At 44.1% G+C, this 22,500-nt stretch overlaps 1 protein-coding gene across 6 annotated transcripts in view; it reads right to left on the reverse strand.

Moving 5' to 3' along the window:
- The window catches only part of strbp (spermatid perinuclear RNA binding protein), a 143,977-nt gene that overhangs the window by 6,858 nt on the left and 114,619 nt on the right, over positions 1-22,500 (reverse strand). For 5 of the 6 annotated variants that reach the window (XM_061907476.1, XM_061907472.1, XM_061907473.1 and 2 more), the window contains 10 exons: positions 21,009-21,291; positions 17,709-17,818; positions 17,420-17,515; positions 14,758-14,869; positions 14,590-14,687; positions 13,186-13,285; positions 6,965-7,048; positions 6,426-6,634; positions 4,759-4,911; positions 2,425-2,559 (listed from right to left, as the gene is read on the reverse strand). In XM_061907476.1, coding sequence (XP_061763460.1) covers positions 2,425-2,559; positions 4,759-4,911; positions 6,426-6,634; positions 6,965-7,048; positions 13,186-13,285; positions 14,590-14,687; positions 14,758-14,869; positions 17,420-17,515; positions 17,709-17,818; positions 21,009-21,291 — 1,380 coding nt within the window. Of the gene's footprint in view, positions 1-2,424; positions 2,560-4,758; positions 4,912-6,425; positions 6,635-6,964; positions 7,049-13,185; positions 13,286-14,589; positions 14,688-14,757; positions 14,870-17,419; positions 17,516-17,708; positions 17,819-21,008; positions 21,292-22,385; positions 22,409-22,500 lie in introns of those variants that run through there. The other variant, XM_061907478.1, reaches the window with a different exon arrangement.

Consider the following 22,500-nt stretch of genomic DNA (forward strand, 5'->3'; position numbering starts at 1 on the left):
AGTGGTCTCACTAGAAGTGCGTCCTATATGCGTAGAGTGGTCTCACTGGAAGTGCGTCCTATATGCGTAGAGTGGTCTCACTAGAAGTGCGTCTTATATGCGTAGAGTGGTCCCACTAGAAGTGCGTCCTATATGCGTAGCGTGGTCTCACTAGAGGTGCGTCCAATATGCGTAGCGTGGTCTCACTAGAAGTGCGTCTTATATGCGTAGCGTGGTTCACTGGAGGTGCGTCCTATATGCGTAGTGTGGTCCCACTAGAAGTGCTTCCTATATACGTAGAGTGGTCTCACTAGAAGTGCGTCCTATATGCGTAGGGTGGTCTCACTGGAAGTGCGTCCTATATGTGTAGAGTGGTCTCACTAGAAGTGCGTCTTATATGCGTAGAGTGGTCTCACTAGAAGTGCGTCCAATATGCGTAGCGTGGTCTCACTAGAAGTGCGTCCTATATGCGTAGCGTGGTCTCACTAGAAGTGCGTCCTATATGCGTAGCGTGGTCTCACTAGAAGTGCGTCCTATATGCGTAGCGTGGTCTCACTAGAAGTGCGTCCCATATGCGTAGCGTGGTCCCACTAGAAGTGCGTCCTATATGCGTAGAGTGGTCTCACTAGAAGTGCGTCCTATATGCGTAGCGTGGTCTCACTAGAAGTGCGTCCTATATGCGTAGCGTGGTCCCACTAGAAGTGTGTCCAATATGCGTAGCGTGGTCTCACTAGAAGTGCGTCTTATATGCGTAGAGTGGTTCACCAGAAGTGCTTCCTATATGCGTAGCGTGGTCTCACTAGAAGTGCGTCCCATATGCGTAGCGTGGTCCCACTAGAAGTGCGTCCCATATGCGTAGAGTGTTCTCACTAGAAGTGCGTCCTATATGCGTGGAGTGGTCTCACTAGAAGTGCGTCCTATATGCGTAGCGTGGTCCCACTAGAAGTGCGTCCTGTATGCGTAGCGTGGTCCCACTAGAAGTGCGTCCTATATGCGTAGAGTGGTCTCACTAGAAGTGCGTCCTATATGCGTAGCGTGGTCTCACTAGAAGTGCGTCCTATATGCGTAGCATGGTCGCACTAGATGTGCGTCCTATATGCGTAGCGTGGTCTCACTAGAAGTGCGTCCTATATGCGTAGCGTGGTCTCACTAGAAGTGCGTCCTATATGTGTAGAGTGTTCTCACTAGAAGTGCGTCCTATATGCGTAGAGTGTTCTCACTAGAAGTGCTTCCTATATGCGTAGCGTGGTCTCACTAGAAGTGCGTCCTATATGCGTAGCGTGGTCCCACTAGAAGTGCGTCCTATATGCGTAGCGTGGTCTCACTAGAAGTGCGTCCTATATGCGTAGCGTGGTCTCACTAGAAGTGCGTCCTATATGCGTAGCGTGGTCTCACTAGAAGTGCGTCCTATATGCGTAGCGTGGTCTCACTAGAAGTGCGTCCTATATGCGTAGCGTGGTCTCACTAGAAGTGCGTCCTATATGCGTAGCGTGGTCTCACTAGAAGTGCGTCCTATATGCGTAGCGTGGTCTCACTAGAAGTGCGTCCTATATGCGTAGCGTGGTCTCACTAGAAGTGCGTCCTATATGCGTAGCGTGGTCTCACTAGAAGTGCGTCCTATATGCGTAGCGTGGTCTCACTAGAAGTGCGTCCTATATGCGTAGCGTGGTCTCACTAGAAGTGCGTCCTATATGCGTAGCGTGGTCTCACTAGAAGTGCGTCCTATATGCGTAGCGTGGTCTCACTAGAAGTGCGTCCTATATGCGTAGCATGGTCGCACTAGAAGTGCGTCCTATATGCGTAGCGTGGTCTCACTAGAAGTGCGTCCTATATGCGTAGCGTGGTCTCACTAGAAGTGCGTCCTATATGTGTAGAGTGTTCTCACTAGAAGTGCGTCCTATATGCGTAGAGTGTTCTCACTAGAAGTGCTTCCTATATGCGTAGCGTGGTCTCACTAGAAGTGCGTCCTATATGCGTAACGTGGTCCCACTAGAAGTGCGTCCTATATGCGTAGCGTGGTCTCACTAGAAGTGCGTCCTATATGCGTAGCGTGGTCTCACTAGAAGTGCGTCCTATATGCGTAGCGTGGTCTCACTAGAAGTGCGTCCTATATGCGTAGCGTGGTCTCACTAGAAGTGCGTCCTATATGCGTAGCGTGGTCTCACTAGAAGTGCGTCCTATATGCGTAGCGTGGTCTCACTAGAAGTGCGTCCTATATGCGTAGCGTGGTCTCACTAGAAGTGCGTCCTATATGCGTAGCGTGGTCTCACTAGAAGTGCGTCCTATATGCGTAGCGTGGTCTCACTAGAAGTGCGTCCTATATGCGTAGCGTGGTCTCACTAGAAGTGCGTCCTATATGCGTAGCGTGGTCTCACTAGAAGTGCGTCCTATATGCGTAGCGTGGTCTCACTAGAAGTGCGTCCTATATGTGTAGAGTGTTCTCACCTCCATGACGAAGCGTTTATCATGGCTGCCACCGCTCTCGGAGATGAGCTCGTACTTGAGTCCTCGTCTCTTCTCGTTGAGCTCCATGACCGGGTTCTTGCCGCTGGCGGTCAGTATGGGACCCTGAGTCCGCACCTGGACCAAAAGAAGACCTCACTTGGCTTTTCTTTCAATGGAACCTCCTGACCAGAGATACTCAAATATAAGATGATCTTTTCTATTCTCAGCTTTCCCATCAAACAGCAAAAAGTGCTGACTATCTTCTATCCATTCATCCATTTTCTACCGCTTGTCCCTTTCGGGGTCGTGGCAGTCTATCTCAGCTGCGTTTCGGGCAGAAGGCAGCGTACACCCTGGACAAGTCGCCACCTCATAGCAGGGCGACTAAGTTCTATGACCGCATTTTTTGTTAAAATGCGGTCTTATATTTGAGTCAATATAGAAGATAGTCTATATTGACAATTTCATTAATAACTAAAAAAATTCCTGATGATGTACTTTCTTCTTCTTGTTTTCATAAAAAAAAAAAAAAAAAATACATCAAATATAGGAGTGTATTCTTTTGGGGGTTTAAAAAAAACTAAACAATAAAACGTTTTGATGACATTCTTCACTGACAACAATATAAGAGTATTTTTCTTTTTGTCTGCCTTTTCATACAAAATCGAATAAATACATAAAACATAGGACGGTATTCTTCTATTTTGGGGTTTTTAACTAACAAATAAAGTTATGATGATGTACTTCACTGGCGACAATATAAGACAGATTTTTTTTTGGATCAGCTTTTTCATAAAAAATAAAATAATAAATAAATGGAATTATTTTAATTAACAATAAATAAAGTTCTGATGATGTATTTGACTGACTACAATATAAGACATGATTTTAATTTTATTAGCGTTTTAAAAATAAAAAAGTGAAGATTATGTACTAAATTGACTTGCATTCAAGATGTTATTTCTATATTTTTGGCTTTTTGATACAAAATAAAATGAGTTGATTATGTATTACATGAACTAAACTAAAAGATGGCATTTTTCCTTTATAACAAAAAATTCAATGAATGTGCTGATTATGTACTCTATTGACTCGAATATAAGACGGCATATTTCTTTTTTTAGAGTTTTAATAAAAAAATAAATACATGTGCTGATTATGTACTGTATTGATTCAGATATGAGACAATACTTTTTTTAAATATTTTTTTAATAAAATGCGCTTGCTGCTTATGTACTATATTAATTTGACAATAAGACAGTATTCTTTTAGCTTTTAAAAGAAAAATTAAACACATGTGGTGATTATGTACCTTATTGACTTGAATATGAGATGGTATTTTTCTTTTTTTCAGCATTTGAATTCAACATAAAATAAAATGAGCTGATTATTTACTGCATTGACTGAAATATAAGACAACATTTTTCTTTTAATCAGCTTTTTAATGAAAAAATACTGTAATGAGCTGCTTATGTACTATATTAATTTGACAATAAGACGGTATTTTTATTTTTTAGCCTTTTAAAAAAAATGAAATGAATGTGCTGATTATGTACTTTACTCACTCAAATATAAAAGTGTTTTTCTTTTTTTAAGCTTTTTTAATAAATAATGAATTAACAAAAGTCCTGATCATATACAGTACTTTAGTGACTTGAATATAAAACGGTATTTGGTTTTTATCAGCTTTTTAATGAAAAAAACATTAATAAAATGTGCTGATTTAGTACTATATTAACTCAAATATACGACAATATTTTTCAATTTTTTTTATAAATAATACTTTTTTTTTTATTTCTGATCATGTACTTTATTGATTTGAATATAAGACAGTATTTTACTTTTTGTCAGTTTTAATAAAATATAAAATAAAATGTGCTGATTATGTACTTTGACTTGAATATAAGACAGCATATTTATTTTTTTAGCATTTGAATTAAAAAAAATACATGTGCTGACTATGTACTATATTGACTCAAATATAAGACAGTCTTTTTTTCTTAGCTTGTCAATAAATAATACATTTTTGAAAAGTTTAAAAATCAGTTGTCTTATACTCGGAGTGTGGTTGAAAGATGAAACATGCTGTCTAATATATTGGATGATGTCATAAAAAGAAGGGCCGGGTGGTCTTATGTTCAGGGTGGTCTTATGTTCAGGGTGGTCTTATGTTCAGGGTGTTCATATGTTCAGGGTGGTCTTATGTTCAGGGTGGTCTTATGTTCAGGGTGGTCTTATGTTCAGGGTGTTCATATGTTCAGGGTGGTCTTATGTTCAGGACAGGTTGCTTATTCGGGGCGAGCAAGAGGAATAAAAGAAGAAAATAGAGTTGACCTCCAGCGTGTTGGAGCTGTCCGAGGCGTGCGTGGCGTTATTGCTGGTGTGCGAGGACGTCTCGCTCTTGCCCTCGCCGTCAGACTTCTCGTCCGAGCTCATGGGGTCCAGGTCGGAGTCGAACCCGGTCGGGTAGCCCATGGCCTGAAGAACCTGCGACATGGCAAGAAACAAATAGAAAGGTTTCAGGTGAGAAAGACGCAAAAGAGACAGTCTGAGGCGGCGAGAAGGTGATGGACAGATGAAAGAGTGCTGGAAGGAAAGAAAGGAAAAGAAGGTGGAAAAGGAACCTTTTACGGAATTGACCCGCCGATTAGCTTCGCCTTCTTGTTGTTCACCCCCAGTTCAGGATTACATGGATGGAAGGGAGGGAAGGAGGTACGGACCTACTGACCGTCCATCCGATGGACCAATCGACCGACCGACGGACAGAACGACCGACCACCAGACCGATGGGCCGATGGATGGACCAATCGACTGACCAACGGAATGACGGAACGACTGACAGCCGGACCGACAAACCGATGGACCAATTGACCGACCGACGGAACGACCAGCCGATCGACAGTTAGGCTGATGGACCGACAGATCGGCCGATGGACCAATCGACCTGCCGACGGACGGACAGAACGATTGACCGCCGGACAAACGGATGGACGGAACAACCGACCGCCGGACCGGCAGACCGATGGACCAATCGACCAAAGGACAGACGGAACAACCAACGACTGGACCGACCGGCTGACCGACGGACCGGGCAATGGATTAATCGACCGATGCCCAGACAAACAGAATCATTGACCGGCGGACCGACCGACCGACCGACAGATGGACCGACTGAAGGACCAATCGACTGACTGACTGACAGAACGACCAACGCCCAACCAATGGGTTGACCAATGGACCAATCGACCGACCGACAAACAGAACGACCGATGGCCGGACCGACGGAACGGCCGACAGAACGACGGAACGACTGACGACCGAACCACCCGACCGGCAGATTGACCGACCAATGGACTAATCGACTGACCGCCGAACGGAAGGAACAACCGACTGATCGACGGACGGACAGACAGACTGATTGACTGACGGGCCGATTGATGGACCGATCGACTGACTGATGGACAGACGGAATGACCGACAGCCAGACCGAGTGGCCGACCGATCCACCGATGGACCAATCGACCGACTGACGGAGAGACGGAATGACCAACTGATTGATCGACGGTCGGACGGAACGATCGACGATCGACCAACTGCCGGACGGATGGAACAACCGACCGATAGACCAATCGACTGACCGACCGTCGGACGGACGGACAAAACGACCGAACGAAACGACCGAACGATCCACCGACGGACCCGGTGATGGTCCAATAGACCGATGGACGGAACGACTGACTGGCGGGCCGATGGACTGGCCGACCGACGGATGGACGGACGGAAAAACTGACTGCCCAACGGAACGATTGACGGATGGATGACCGACCGAACGACGGACGAATGGAACGACTCACCAACCGACCGATCGACGGACGGAAGGAATAACTGACCGACTGGCCTATCGACGGACGGACAGAACGACTTACTGCCGGACCAATTGACCGACGGCCCGATGGACCAGCCGCTTGCCCGACTGGCCACCTGCACCCACACCTTCTTACCTTGACTGCTACATGGAGTTTGGCGGTCTTCTTGGAGGACCCCGATGCCTCATAGACGGTCCCGTCCAGGTCCACGGACATGGTAAAGACGGGAGCGTGAACCGGGCCCGACTGGGACAGCAGACGGTACTGTAGACCTGGACGGATCTGGTTCAAGCGCATGAGGGCGTTCATGGGCTGGTTGGAGTCCATGGCTTTGCTGTCTAGAACTGAACACAGATCACTTTACATTCTGGGAAATCACAAATGACCCTTCCAAATATTTGGAGGGAAAATATTGCGTATTTTGTGTGTTTGACAATTAAAAGTAAGTTTTGTCTGACAGGGAGGACACAAAACAAATAAACATAAATAATGAAGAAACTATCATCTACAGACTTAAGTGTTCAAAGTAAAACAACATTGATGACTTCTTTTTAAACACTATTATGAGTTTTTAAAGTGTCATTGCTCCAAAAGACTGAAGAATGTTGAGAGAATGACTTGCCATCCACTGAGGGTGATCAGTGATTACCACTGTCCAGTCAGTCTGGTCATACCTTTTCTCAGGTTCCTCTTCATCCTCTTGATGAGCTCTCTGTCGTCCATCACGCCGTCCTCGTACGGCCGCTTCAGGGCCAAGCCTGCAGGGGGAGGGGGGAACGTAGCGAGGGTCAGTTGCAGATAAAGGGGGGGGGGGGCGACGACGACGACATAGCGAGGGTCAGCTGCAGGTAAAGAGGGCGGGGAGGGGGGGGACGTAGCGAGGGTCAACCGCAGGTAAAGACGGCGGGGAGGGGGGGGACGTTGCGAGGGTCAACCGCAGGTAAAGACGGCGGGGAGGGGGGGGGACGTTGCGAGGGTCAACCGCAGGTAAAGACGGCGGGGAGGGGGGGACGTTGCGAGGGTCAACCGCAGGTAAAGGGGGGGGATGTTGCGAGGGTCAACCGCAGGTAAAGACGGCGGGGAGGGGGGAGGGGGGGGGGGGCGTTGCGAGGGTCAACCGCAGGTAAAGGGGGGGGGGGGGTAACGTAGCGAGGGTCAACCGCAGGTAAAGGGGGAGGGGGGAACGTAGCGAGGGTCAGTTGCAGATAAAGGGGGGGGATGTTGCGAGGGTCAACCGCAGGTAAAGACGGCGGGGAGGGGGGGGGGGGGCGTTGCGAGGGTCAACCGCAGGTAAAGGGGGGGGGGGGTAACGTAGCGAGGGTCAACCGCAGGTAAAGACGGTGAACGTCGAATGTGAGACGCGGCGGCGGCCATGTTGAGCATGCAGATGGCGAGGGAGGGGGGAGGGTCAAAGGTGGGCTGGTGTTTGAGACGTCAGAGGATGAGAAGCTGGGAATGTTCCACTGGAGTGTGACAATGTTCAACCTCCTTTTAACTCCTTCATCTTACCACTCCTATTATCTCTTCAAGGCTCTGGGTTTATTACCCAAATTCATGCATCTTATTTCAGTTTCTCACTACCACATTTTCCTGACTGTCAGGCTTGAAACCTTTCTTCTCTCTCAAAACCCGACAGTGCGCCTTATAACTCGGTGCGCCTAATGTCTGGAACCATTCTGACCGCAAAGCTTTTTTATTTGGTACATGGCGTCATGATAAGTGGGACCAGTAGATGGCAGTCACACATAAGAGATACGTGTAGACTGCAGGCTGACGCCAGTAAACAACACCAAATCTTTAATGTTCCATGGAGAACATAGAACATTACACGCGGCGCTCAAAAATCTGTTTTTTGTTTTAGTAGGACTTAGCTATGAAGTCACAGCGCTTGATGAATTGTTGGAGCATTACAACTACCATAGTCAGACGTACTGTGCTTCAACATACGCTATTATTATAATGGAATACATATTATCTGCTGTTTTGTTTCGCAATTTTATGCAAAACCAACTTTTCTTACCTTATGACCTGTAAAGCGTCTGAGTGCTCAGAAAAGCGCTATACCAAATAAAATGTATTATTATTATTATTATTATTATTGGTACCTGCTGATCTGTATTTGGAATCTGCATAAGTCCTGAAAATGTCTGCGTGTCCGCCATTATAGTCGATAAGCTTCTTCTTTTTCTTTATCTTCTTGTTATGTGACATTCATCCTCCACTGTTGCCATTTCTAATATAAAGTAGTGTAAAGTCCTCCTTATATCTGTCAGTAGACTATAAAAATGGGAGCCATTACCTAACCTGCTTGGAATTGGGGGTTAAATCATCAAAAATGATTACCAAGTGTGGCCACCGCTGCTGCTCACTGCTCCCCTCACCTCCCAGGGGGTGATCAAGGGTGATGGGTCAAATGAAGGGAATAATTTCACCAGACCAAGTGTGTGTGTGACAATCATTGGCACTTTAACTTTAAAACACACCGGTGTAGTGAGTTGACATTATTCACCCAAGGAACTTTACTTATTGGAGAGTTCCGGTCACGGGACACATTCCAGGTGTTGTTGTTGCACTAGTGAGCCACGGATGAGGAGATGCGGCTCCGTTATTAATTGAAGTCAAGTCTGAATGTCATTAAAACAGTTAGCACTATCTTTTGACACTTCTTCCACTCCTGTCCTTGCACGCTACACCGCTACAACAAGGACAAGACGCTGTCCAAGTGGAGGCACATAAATAAGACGCATCCTGAAGCGACTGTCGGAAAGTGAGTTGAAGATGTGTTGCACATCATCTATGCAACATTTTGAGCAAAGAAGCACCGTCACAAGACACAAGGAAGTCTTTTACATCTAGAAAATAATCTGAATAATATGACTCCTTTAATGCGTCTTAGGTGGGCCCTATGATCTGGAAATAATAATCTGAACAATATGACTCCTTTAATGCGCCTTAGGTGGGCCCTTTGGTCCGGAAATAATAATCTGAATAATATGACTCCTTTAATGCGCTTTAGGTGGGCCCTATGATCTGGAAATAATCATCTGAACAATATGACTCCTTTAATGCGCCTTAGGTGGGCCCTTTGGTCCGGAAATAATAATCTGAATAATATGACTCCTTTAATGCGCCTTAGGTGCGCCCTATAATCTGGAAATAATAATCTGAAAAATATGACTCCTTTAATGCGCCTTAGGTGGGCCCTATGATCTGGAAATAATAATCTGAACAATATGACTCCTTTAATGCGCCTTAGGTGGGCCCTATGGTCCGGAAAATACGGGTCATGCCTTTTTAAATTGTGTTTTATTAATATATTTTATTCATTTAATTGATCCTCTTAATAGGTTTTAGATACATGGAGCTATTTCCAGTCTTCCTCAGCACTGGGGGCCCTGATGTGCTGTGGCTCCTGGGCTCCTGGGCACCTGGGCTCCTGGGCACCTGAGCTCCAGGCCAGAGGACTCCAAGGTGTGGCCTGGCTTTTTTCTAAGTATAAGATGGCAGTAGGTCAGACGTCACACCTACTCCCATTTCTTACTTTTTCCAAACACTTCACCTTTGTCGTATTTGTTCACATTTTAGCTGCCCCGTGTTAGTCCCTCCCAGGGGGACCTTCAACCTTTTCCCCACATTCTGAGGAGAAAAGTCCAAAATGGGAGTCGGTCAGACGTCCGACCGACTCCCAACTAAAACACATCCAAATGTCAACACATTTTGGACTTTTTTTCCCACCTTGCACTTATTCACATGTTGGTGAGTTGTGGGCTGCAGCGGTGGTGGTAGTGTGGGTGTTGTGGGTGGTGGTGTGGGTGTTGGTGGTGGTGGTAGTGGTGTTGTGGGTGTTTTGGGTGATGGTGTGGTAGTGGTAGTGGCTGGCGGTGGTGGTGTTGTGGGTGGTGGTGGTGTGGGTGTTGTGGGTGGTGGTGGTGTGGTAGTGGCTGGCGGTGGTGGTGTTGTGGGTGGTGGTGGTGTGGTAGTGGTGGTGGTGGTGTGGGTGGTGTGGTAGTGGTGGTGTTGTGGGTGGTGGTGGTGTGGGTGTTGTGGGTGGTGGTGGTGTGGTAGTGGTAGTGAATGGCGGTGGTGGTGTTGTGGGTGGTGGTGGTGTGGTAGTGGTGGTGGTGGTGTGGGTGGTGTGGTAGTGGTGGTGTTGTGGGTGGTGGTGGTGTGGGTGTTGTGGGTGGTGGTGGTGTGGGTGTGTTTTGGGTGGTGGTGGTGTGGTAGTGGTAGTGGCTGGCGGTGGTGGTGTTGTGGGTGGTGGTGGTGTGGTAGTGGTGGTGTTGTGGGTGGCGGTGGTGGTGTTGTGGGTGGTGGTGGTGTGGGTGTTGTGGGTGGCGGTGGTGGTGTTGTGGGTGTTGTGGGTGGTGGTGGTGTGGGTGTTGGTGGTGGTGTGGGTGTTGTGGGTGGTGGTGTTGTGGGTGGCGGTGGTGTGGTAGTGGTGGTGTTGTGGTAGTGCTGGTAGTGTGGGTGTTGTGGGTGTTGGTGGTGGTGGTAGTGGTGTGGGTGTTTTGGGTGGTGGTGGTGTGGTAGTGGTAGTGGCTGGCGGTGGTGGTGTTGTGGGTGGTGGTGGTGTGGTAGTGGTGGTGGTGTGGGTGGTGTGGTAGTGGTGGTGTTGTGGGTGTTTTGGGTGGTGGTGGTGTGGTAGTGGCTGGCGGTGGTGGTGTTGTGGGTGGTGGTGGTGTGGTAGTGGTGGTGTTGGTGGTAGTGGTGGTGTTGTGGGTGGCGGGTGGTGGTGTGGGTGTTGTGGGTGGTGGTGGTGTGGGTGTTGGTGGTAGTGGTGTGGGTGGTGGTGTGGGTGTTGTGGGTGGTGGTGTTGTGGGTGGCGGTGGTGGTGGTGTGGTAGTGCTGGTGTTGTGGGTGGTAGTGGTGGTGGTGTTGTGGGTGTTGGTGGTGTGGTAGTGGTGGTGTTGTGGGTGGTGGTGGTGGTGTTGTGGGTGGTAGTGGTGGTGGTGTTGTGGGTGTTGGTGGTGTGGTAGTGGTGGTGTTGTGGGTGTTGGTGGTGTGGTAGTGGTGGTGTTGTGGGTGGTGGTGGTGGTGGTGTTGTGGGTGGTGGTGGTGTGGGTGATGGTGTGGGTGGTGGTGGTGTGGGTGGAGGTGGTGGTGGTGGCGGGCCCTCATCATGCAGACCTCCAGGAGCGTTGCAGTTGAAATATGGAGCAGGAAGTCCGAGCTCCCAGTACAACTGGAACTCATTTTGCTCAATTTTGTATTCAATTAAATTGTCAACATCATTTTTTTCCACACTGATTTATCTATCTTCTGAATTTTTACACGTTATTTAAAAAAAATATAAATTTTAACAAACTGAATTTTTAAACAGGTTTTTTTGGCTCACAATTTTTATTTAATTAAATTGTTATATTAAATTAGTTTATTCAATTTTTTACACGCCGTATTTTAGTATACATAATTTCTAAACCCACAGATTTTGCTCCAAAATCTTTTATTCTATTAAATTGTCAGCATATTTTTTACACTGAATTTTTACATACATCATTTTAAAACTCTTTATTCTGACATTGTTAATCCATTTCTTTGTTCAATTAAATTGTCAGCATCATTTATTTTACACTGAATTTCAAAATACTGTATTTCAACAAAGTCAATTTTATAGAATTTCCACACTGATTTTGTTATCCTCTGAATTTTTACACTTTATTAAAATAAACTATTTAAAAAAAAAAAGAATTTTTCAACAAATTTTTTGGCTCACAAGTTTTATTCAATTATATTGTCGGTGTATTTTTTTGTAAAACCAAAGTATGCGTAGAAAACAAGGCAGTGTATTTGATATTTGTATTTAATTTGAACAGTAACACTGGCTGCAATAAAACACATTTTCAATAAAGGGATTCTAGATGGAGCCCACAGTTTGTTGTAGATAACATGGAATGGTGCTTCTTATGTCCATTTTTTAAATGATGTTCTCCAGAATGTTTCCCAATCACTTTCTGACCGTTTTGTGGGCGGTCTTATTTACGTGCCTCCACTTTGACTGCGTCTTCTGCTTGTCAGCCATGTTGTTGTTTTTAGCGGATCTACTGAGAGATGAAGTTCCAACTATGTGCTACTTTTTAATTTGGAGACATGTAGGATCCGCAACAAGGAGATGGAGGATAAGAAGGAGCTCATGGACCACAATTGCAGACTCGCGCAAAGCACTTTGGGTAAGTTGACACCATATATGGAGCTAGGAAGAAAGTCACCTGACTTTGTTACGTCACCTCCGTGCTCATGTTGTTATTATGTGTTGGTCGACAGGAAGAAAACAAAAAAGGGGGCGGGGCTTGACTGTTTTTAACTTGCAATTATGTAAACAAAAATGGGAGGTACTGTTTTTTTTTTGTTTAATGTGTTTAAATGCAAATCGCTAAAGTGCCAAACAAATAACCTTTGATTTATTGATACACCGACCTCTGAAAAACACAGCTATTTTTTTATTTTATTTTTAACGGACACGGTAAAAACGGCGTGGTAAAACAAGCGGAAACAGCGTGGATGACAAAGGAGGCAGAACATTTTGGGCTTGAAAACTAAGCATTAAGGTAAATCTGTAAACACGGTGCTTTAAAACCTGGCGAGCTAGCAGCTAACGTCCCTCCGCAGTGTTTTAGCTACCTCTAAATCACTAATGCTCGCCTCAATGGTGACAAATAAAGTGTTTCCTACAAGTACCATTATCACTGGAGGACAAAGACTATCTAAACATGCCTCACTACACAGCGTAGGAGGACACAATAGCTCACTGCCAGCTAGCGCTACTCAACGTTAACAAATGGGTGGATCTATACAAATATCCACTGTAATGATACCGAGTACAAGAGCGTGTTTAGTCGATACTACAATGATTATATACTTATTTTTTTCCATTGTTTGTAAAAGAGGAGACACACACCTTCTTTGTCGCACCAAGGGAACTTCTGTTTGCTGGAAGGAAGAGGATCCATCTCCAACACTTTGCAGATCTGCCCAAAGGCGATGAGCCTGAGCGCGTGCTAAGGAACACACACACACACACACACACACACACACACACACACACACACACACACACACACACACACACACACAACAGAGGGAAGATGAGTGGCGGCGAGACAATGACTAGATGGCGGAACGACCAACGCGTCACCACCTTTTCAGCCCGGAACCTTCCATGCGGCACACGTTCCTGACGGTTTCACATAAAGTGACGGACAGGAAGTGTGCAGTAAAGGAATCAAGTTTGGAACACAGCGGTCACGGCTAGCAACAGTGCCAAGGAGAAGTCGAAGCCCGAAGACGCGCTTTTGTGGTTAAAATCTACTTTTTTTTTTTAACAATTTACCGTCTGGTGAATTACGTAAACAAAGAAAGACCAGCCATTGTTTAGTAGAGATCAAGACTGGTCCTACAAAGTAAAAGCATAGTATAAAGCGCACCCACTAAATTTCAGAATAAAAAAGTAAGTTTCTATATATTACCCGCACCGGACTATAAGCCACAGATATATATACTTATTTACACCTAAAATTCTGTAAATGTTTATTTACATACTTTTATCGTTTACAAACAGTGTCTGTAGCAAGGCAGTAAAACGGCTGATCAAACAAAACAGAAGTCATCATAGCTGCGCAAGCTAGTACTCAGACTCAATAACTCCACCCTTACGTTTTGGTGAATTTACTGAGGAATTTGTGAGAGTGAAACAAGACAAAAAGTATGTGATTGTAAGTTAATAATACTAAAACAGACACTTGTGAAAAGCAACAACGCTACCTTGATTACATTACGATAGCAGGTGCAAACATGCATGAAAACACTCCTACAGACATCACACATGGGACAGTTTAGTAAGTGAGAATAGTTGTAGTTATATTGTAAAACTCACAAACATTGCTTGGAGTGATGGATGAAGAATCCGTACAAGTAGTAACGCTATGGACGGCTAGAAGACGGAATGGCAAAGCTTTAAAGAGCAGGGAACACTGTGAAGGTTCAACCAGCGGCACCTGCAGTAAGCCAACTCCTCCAAAAGATGGCGCCGTAGCGCAAACAAAAACCCTCCTTTTCAGTGTCTCTCCTGGATTTACTTTTTGAACTGTTTGCATTATGGTCTTCAGCGAGTGAAAAATCCACCAATTAGCCACGCCGTTTTACAAACCACAGGGTTCAAAGTGTAGGAAAAAAGTAGCATCCTATAGTCAGCCGTCCAATACAAATCAAGTATCTCCAACTGTGTGTGTGTGTGTGTGTGTGTGTGTGTGTGTGTGTGTGTGTGTGTGTGTGTGTGTGTGTGTGTGTGTGTGTGTGTGCATACCTGTGCGCTGCAGGTGACGGCCTCGGCCTGCTGCTCTGTCATGTGGGCTAAGGTGTCGGTGGGCTCCTTCTCACAGGGGTCATGTAGACCAGGACCACCTGAGGGAGGGAGACCAGGTGATTCTTCTGCCTGAGCACACAGAAGAAGGACAAAAGCAGGACTTCCCACCTGGGAGCAAGATGCCCGAGGCCACACACTCCATGACCCGACGCAGGGCCTCCCCCGCCCCTAGGGGTCTGCTGCAGGTGGCGATGGCCTTCTCACAGATCAACTCCAGGGGCTGCACACAAAAGTCTTCTTTTCAACTTTTAGTCCTCTTCTTTGCCATCAGTATACTAACATAAACACTATTTAGTCATTATATACATAACAACATAGAATATTATATACATAAGCATAATATCCATCTATTTTCTACCGCTTATTCCCTTTGAGGTCGCTGGAGACTATCTCAGCTACAATCGGTCGGAAGGCAGACTACACCCTGGACAAGTCGCCACCTCATCGCAGGGCCAACACAGATAGACGGACATTTTAATAGAATACACAATACACTATATATATTATGTATTTATTATCTTATATATATATATATATTACATAATATATACATAATAACAAGACTATATACATAAGCATAATATAATACATCATATATTATTTATTTATTACATTATATATAACATACTTATAATATTATACATAATATATACATAATAACAGAATATATACATTACATAGGAATAATATAATATATGATTTATTTATTATATATAAAATACATAATATGTACATAACATAAAATATATACATAAGCATAATATATATAATATATTATATGGCTAGGGAGTTGGGAGAGTGGCCGTGCCAGCAAATTGAGGGTTCCTGGTTCAATCCCCACCTTCTACCAACCTCATCACGCCCGTTGTGTCCTTGAGCAAGACACTTCACCCTTGCTCCTGATGGATGCTGGTTAAAGCCTTGTGTGTGTGTGTGTGTGTGTGTGTGTGTGTGTGTGTGTGTGTGTGTGTGTGTGTGTGTGTGTGTGTGTGTGTGTGTGAATGTGATAATGGTGTCAAAGCGCTTTGAGTACCTTGAAGGTAGAAAAGCACTCTACAAGTATACAGTCATACAAACCCCGTTTCCATATGAGTTGGGAAATGGTGTTAGATGTAAATATAAACAGAATACAATGATTTGCAAATCCTTTTCAAGCCATATTCAGTTGAATATGCTACAAAGACAACATATTTGATGTTCAAACTCATTAACTTTTTTGTTGTTGTGGCGAATAATCATTAACTTTAGAATTTGATGCCAGCAACACGTGACAAAGAAGTTGGGAAAGGTGGCAATAAATACTGATAAAGTTGAGGAATGCTCATCAAACACTTATTTGGAACATCCCACAGGTGTGCAGGCTAATTGGGAACAGGTGGGTGCCATGATTGGCTATAAAAACAGCTTCCCAAAAAATGCTCAGTCTTTCACAAGAAAGGATGGGGCGAGGTACACCCCTTTGTCCACAACTGTGTGAGCAAATAGTCAAACAGTTTAAGAACAACCTTTCTCAAAGTGACATTGCAAGAAATTTAGGGATTTCAACATCTACGCTCCATAATATCATCAAAAGGTTCAGAGAATCTGGAGAAATCACTCCACGTAAGCGGCATGGCCGGAAACCAACATTAAATGACCGTGACCTTCCATCCCTCAGACGGCACAGTATCAAAAACCGACATCAATCTCTAAAGGATATCACCACATGGACTCAGGAACACTTCAGAAAACCACTGTCACTAAATACAGTTGGTCGCTACATCTGTAAGTGCAAGTTAAAGCTCTACTATGCAAAGCGAAAGCCATTTATCAACAACATCCAGAAACGCCGCCGGCTTCTCTGGGGCCGAGATCATCTAAGATGCAAAGTGGAAAAGTGTTCTGTGGTCTGACGAGTCCACATTTCAAATTGTCTTTGGAAATATTTGACATCGTGTCATCCAGACCAAAGGGGAAGCGAACCATCCAGACTGTTATCGACGCAAAGTGTAAAAGCCAGCATGTGTGATGGTATGGGGGTGCATTAGTGCCCAAGGCATGGGTAACTTACACATCTGTGAAGGCACCATTAATGCTGAAAGGTATAAAGGTTTTGGAACAACATATGCTGCCATCTAAACGCCGTCTTTTTCACGGACGCCCCTGCTTATTTCAGCAAGACAATGCCAAGCCACATTCAGCACGAGTTACAACAGCGTGGCTTCGTAAAAAAGAGTGCGGGTACTTTCCTGGCCCGCCTGCAGTCCAGACCTGTCTCCCATGGAAAATGTGTGGCGCATTATGAAGCGTAAAATAGGACAGCGGAGACCCCGGACTGTTGAAGGACTGAAGCTCTACATAAAACAAGAATGGGAAAGAATTCCACTTTCAAACCTTCAACAATTAGTTTCCTCAGTTCCCAAACGTTTATTGAGTGTTTTGGTAAAAGAAAAGGTGATGTAACACAGTGGTGAACATGCCCTTTCCCAACTACTTTGGCACGTGTTGCAGCCATGAAATTCTAAGTTAATTATTATTTGCAAAAAAAAATAAAGTTAATGAGTTTGAACATGAAATATGTTGTCTTTGTAGCATATTCAACTGAATATGGCTTGAAAAGGATTTGCAAATCATTGTATTCTGTTTATATTTACATCTAACACAATTCCCCAACTCATATGGAAACGGGGATGGAACTAAAACAATTCTTACTCCCTGAAGCGTCCCATGTGCTACGGAGCCAGCGTTGGCGGAGAGTTTAAGTTTGAGGGAAGAAGAGGCAAGGACTTACATATCCGTCGAGAGGCTCCCAGGCGGCCTGCCTCTTGCACATGTCCCGCAGAACCCTGAGCACGATGATGCAGGACTTGAGTCCTTCCACTCGGGCCTGAGAGTGGCAGAGAGAGAAAGGAGGTGAGTGGCGTCCAAAAGTGACCAGCTCAACTCGGCGACCAAGCGGACGTCTTGTGTGCGTTAGTGAGGGGGCGGGGCCACACAGAGCAGGCGGGTCGAGAGAAGAAAAGCATGTAGCCTGAGCGGGCGTCATGCTGACAGAAGACAGGAAGTGAGCGGGTGCCGACCTGGAACCACTTGGCGTGTCGCAGCGCTGCCAAGGCCCACAGACATCTGTGTCTATCCAGCACCTCCTCTTCCTCCTCCTCCTCCTCCTCCTCAGCAGCGGCAGCCAACACTGCCACAGAACAAGCACACAGGTGTGAATGTGTGCAGGTGCACGCACACACCTCAACACGGGCTTCCATCACGCCGCCATGATGGAGGCTGCCTTCTTTAAACAGGGTGTGGCATTTGCTCGGCGGGGACGCTGGGTCGCCCGAGCGGGGAAATGCACACAAGCTGTTTAGGAGCCACGGAATCACAGGGGAAGACATCTTGGAGTTTTGCATTCACTCGTCTTGATTGACAGCGTGGAAGCAAATCAAAACTCTGTGCTTGTCTGCATGGACCCGACTGTAAGACCACACCTTCACTGCTGCCAAACGGGTCGCAAATAAACCCAGGTGGCCCACTTCCTCTTTCTTTTCATGTGTTGCTTCCTCAGACTTTGATGTTGGCAAGGGGGCGCTAGAGAGCTCATTTCAACACTTCCTGAGATATCAAAGTTATCCATTTTCTGCCGCTTGTCCCTTTTGGGGTAGCGAGCGGTGCTGGAGCCTAAATCAGCTGCATTCAGGCGGAAGGCGGCGTACACCCTGGACAAGTCACCCGCTCATCCCACTAGGGATCATTTAGTGTTGCCAATCAAACTATCCATGTTTCTAGTAAAATATACATTATTCCAGGCATTGGTAGACATTTTGCATATTGGGTTTCAAAAATATATTTGAATATTTTTTTTTTTTTACATGATCTCAGGATTCCAAGAACATTACCTTACAATATCTCATGTTTTTTTTTTGTAAAACTCACAAAGATACCGTATTTCCTTGAATTGCCGCCAGGTATATAGTATGCGCCTGCCTAGAATTACTGCCAAGTCAAACTCGTTTGGCAAAATAATTAGCGCTTGCTTAGTTAGCATTACCGCCGGCTCAGGATTAACGCCGGGTCAAACTCATTTCGCAAAATATTATTTCTATTAGCGCATGTCTAGAATTTCCACTGGGTCAAACTCGTCACGTCACGAGTGACACTTCACCTGTCGTCATTTTCAAAATGGAGGAGGCTGATTTCAATCATTTGAAATCGCATAAAGGGAAAAGATTAAGAACTATTCAGTAGGATTTAAGGTCCAAACTATTAAATATGCTAAAAAGAACAGTAAGCAGCTATGTTTTATTAAATACCGTAGCTGCGTGTGTCAAATATGAGTCATTAAATGACTCCCGCCTCCTGGTGGTAGAGGGCGCTAGTGATCCTTCTTGCGACTACTCGGCTGCAGAAGAAGTGACAACAAGCAGCAAGAGTTTATTTTTTCCTCTCGCTTGCACTTTTAACATGGAGGATTACATATCTAAAATAGAACAGTTTTCTAAACTGGAGTTTCAATTGAAGCAGGAGGTCATAAAGGAAGATATCCATCGAGACAGAGAGACTTTTAAAACTGAAGAAAGATAAGGAAGACTTCTATAAACAAGTTATCGATGCTTTTGATCAGAAGGAGCTGAGCATGGACGTCATTTATAAGTAAAGGTAAGACCATAATAATGTTTTTTGTATTAAATATACTATTCATGATGGTATCCTTACATCACTCAAATTTATAAGCGCAGGCCTAAATTTACCGCATGCCTTTGGTAAGCGCCGGAGTGAGAAGAGGTTTTAAATTAATTAGCGCCCCGGCGGCAATTCAAGGAAATACGGTACATTATTTCAGGCATTATTAGCCATTTTTCAGGTTTGATTTAAATAACTGTCATATTGACTATGAGAGTTCTACTGTCATATTGAGTAAAACAACTATTTTTTGTCATTGCAAGCCTTACAAAAGAAAATGTTTCAAGTAAAACTCACACAGACACATTATTTCAGGCATTTGTAGACAGTTTGCATGTTGGGTTTAAGAGTTAAGTTTTAATAGTTTAATGCTTTTTTCACATGATCTCAGGGTTCTAAGAACATTACTGTCATACTCAGTAAAACACTCATTTTTGTATTCGCAAAGCTGACAAAATCTCATGTTTTTTTTTGTAAAACTCACAAAGGTACATTATTTCAGGCATTCTTAGCCATTTTGCATGTTTAGTTTAAGAAGTATGTTTAAATAAGTGTGGAATTGAGTATGACAGTTATACTGGTGTGCTTGCAAAAAGTGTTAAGGACCTAAAAAAGGAAATGAAAGTGTGAGCAAAATAACGCACAGATCAATTAAAAATAGAGCTCTTGCTGCTTTTTTTGCTGGGGCCTAATTAAAGCAACACACAGCATCCAGAGGGCCTCATTATCGTCATTTCTACTAATCATCATCAAAATCATTGCTTGATTGCTTCTTTATTAACATCAATGCGGTGGTCATCTTTTCTCTCCACAAATGGAAAGAAAAGTCTCCAAGTCGTCTTACATTCGGGTCAAAAGCTCTTTTTCATCCAAGTTTGGATGGTTCTTCTGTATGCTTTGGATTCATTCTGCCAGCACTTTGGGCATGCAAGGTCAGCAGAATGAAAACACACAGCTGTAGATGAAGGAGTGTTATTGCGGGGAATCATTGTTGTTTTATGGGGCTCCTCCCCTCAAATGTCAAGAGGTGTCGAGTAGAAATGTCAACTCTTGTCGTCAACAACGTGGTAGCATTGTCTCCCTCTCTGTGTGTGTGTGTGTGTATATTCCTACTTCCTGTGTCATGTAAACAAGAATATTCCTACTTCCTGTGTCATGTAAACAAGAATATTCCTACTTCCTGTGTCTTGTAAACAAGAATATTCATACTTTCTGTTTCATGTAAATAGGAATATTCATACTTCCTGTGTCATGTAAACAAGAATATTCGTACTTCCTGTGTCATGTAAACAAGAATATTCATACTTCCTGTGTCATGTAAACAAGAATATTCCTACTTCCTGTGTCATGTAAACAAGAATGTTCATACTTCCTGTGTCTTGTAAACAAGAATATTCATGATTCCTTTGTCATGTAAACAAGAATATTCCTACTTTCTGTTTCATGTAAATAGGAATATTCCTACTTCCTGTCATGTAAACAAGAATATTCCTCCTTCCTGTGTCATGTCAACAAGAATATTCCTACTTCCTGTGTCATGTAAATAGGAATATTCCTACTTCCTGTGTCATGTAAACAAGAATATTCCTACTTCCTGTGTCATGTAAACAAGAATATTCCTACTTCCTGTGTCATGTAAACAATAAAATTCCTACTTCCTGTGTCACGTAAACAAGAATATCCATACTTCCTGTCTGTGTTCATACCATGGCCGTTCATCTTCTCCTCCTCCTCCTGGTTGACGCCATCCAAGGCCACCTCTTCCTCGCCTTCTTCGTCCTCTTTCACGCCATCCAACGCCACATCTTCTTCCCCTTGCTGCTCCTGTTCCTGCTCCTCTTCCTCTTCCTCCTCCTCCTCCTCCTCTTCCCTCATGGCGGGCGAGGTGAGGCTGATCTTCAGCCCCAGTTGGGGCTGCGCCGTGGTACGTACCAAGATGGCCGCCTGGGGCGAGCAGCTGGTGACCTCGTACTTCTCCTGGGTCAGCTTCTGTGGCGCAGTCAAAGACCCAGTCAGGAAGTGAGTGCTGGTCAGAGACTCAGGTCAGACTTTCACGGACACACATTGTTTTTATTGACATAAGACTACTGTTGATCAACTTCCAACACAAGCAATGTGTTCATCCTGCTCAAAGATCCTCTATATGACACCAGCACTCTCCTCTTTTGATTTATAACTGCAAGTCAAACATCCTCCGCCCTATACATACGCACACACACACACACACACATATATATATTTATATATACATACACATACATACACACACACACACACACACACACACACACACACACATATATATATTTATATATACATACACATACATACACACACACACACACACACACACACACACACACATATATATATTTATATATACATACACATACATACACACACACACACACACACACACACACATATATATATTTATATATACATACACATACATACACACACACACACACACACATCACGACTGTATGTGTGTATATATATATATATATATATACATATATATATATATATATATATACATAATATATGTGTGTGTGTATATGTATATATATATATATATATATATATATATATATATATATATATATACACACACATACATACATACACACACACACGTCACGACTGTGTGTATATATATATATATATATTTATATATATATATATATATACACACAGTTGTGATGTATGTGTGTGTGTACATATATATATATATATATTATACACACATACATACACACACACATCACAAGTGTATATATATATATATATATATATATATATATATATATGTACACATTTATGGTTGTGTGTGTGTCACCTGTATGGTTGTGTGTGTGTGTCACCTGTATCTGCTGCAGCAGGTTGTGTGTGTGTGTGTGTCACCTGTATGGTTGTGTGTGTGTGTGTCACCTGTATGGTTGTGTGTGTGTGTGTGTGTGTGTCACCTGTATGGCTGTGTGTGTGTGTGTGTGTCACCTGTATGGCTGTGTGTGTGTGTGTGTGTCACCTGTATGGCTGTGTGTATGTTTGTCACCTGTATGGTTGTGTGTGTGTGTCACCTGTATCTGCTGCGGCAGGTTGTGTGTGTCACCTGTATGGTTGTGTGTGTGTGTGTGTGTCACCTGTATGGTTGTGTGTGTGTGTCACCTGTATCTGCTGCGGCAGGTTGTGTGT

Source organism: Nerophis ophidion, linkage group LG08, assembly GCF_033978795.1.
Source record: "Nerophis ophidion isolate RoL-2023_Sa linkage group LG08, RoL_Noph_v1.0, whole genome shotgun sequence".
NCBI classification, from domain to species: Eukaryota; Metazoa; Chordata; class Actinopteri; order Syngnathiformes; family Syngnathidae; genus Nerophis; species Nerophis ophidion.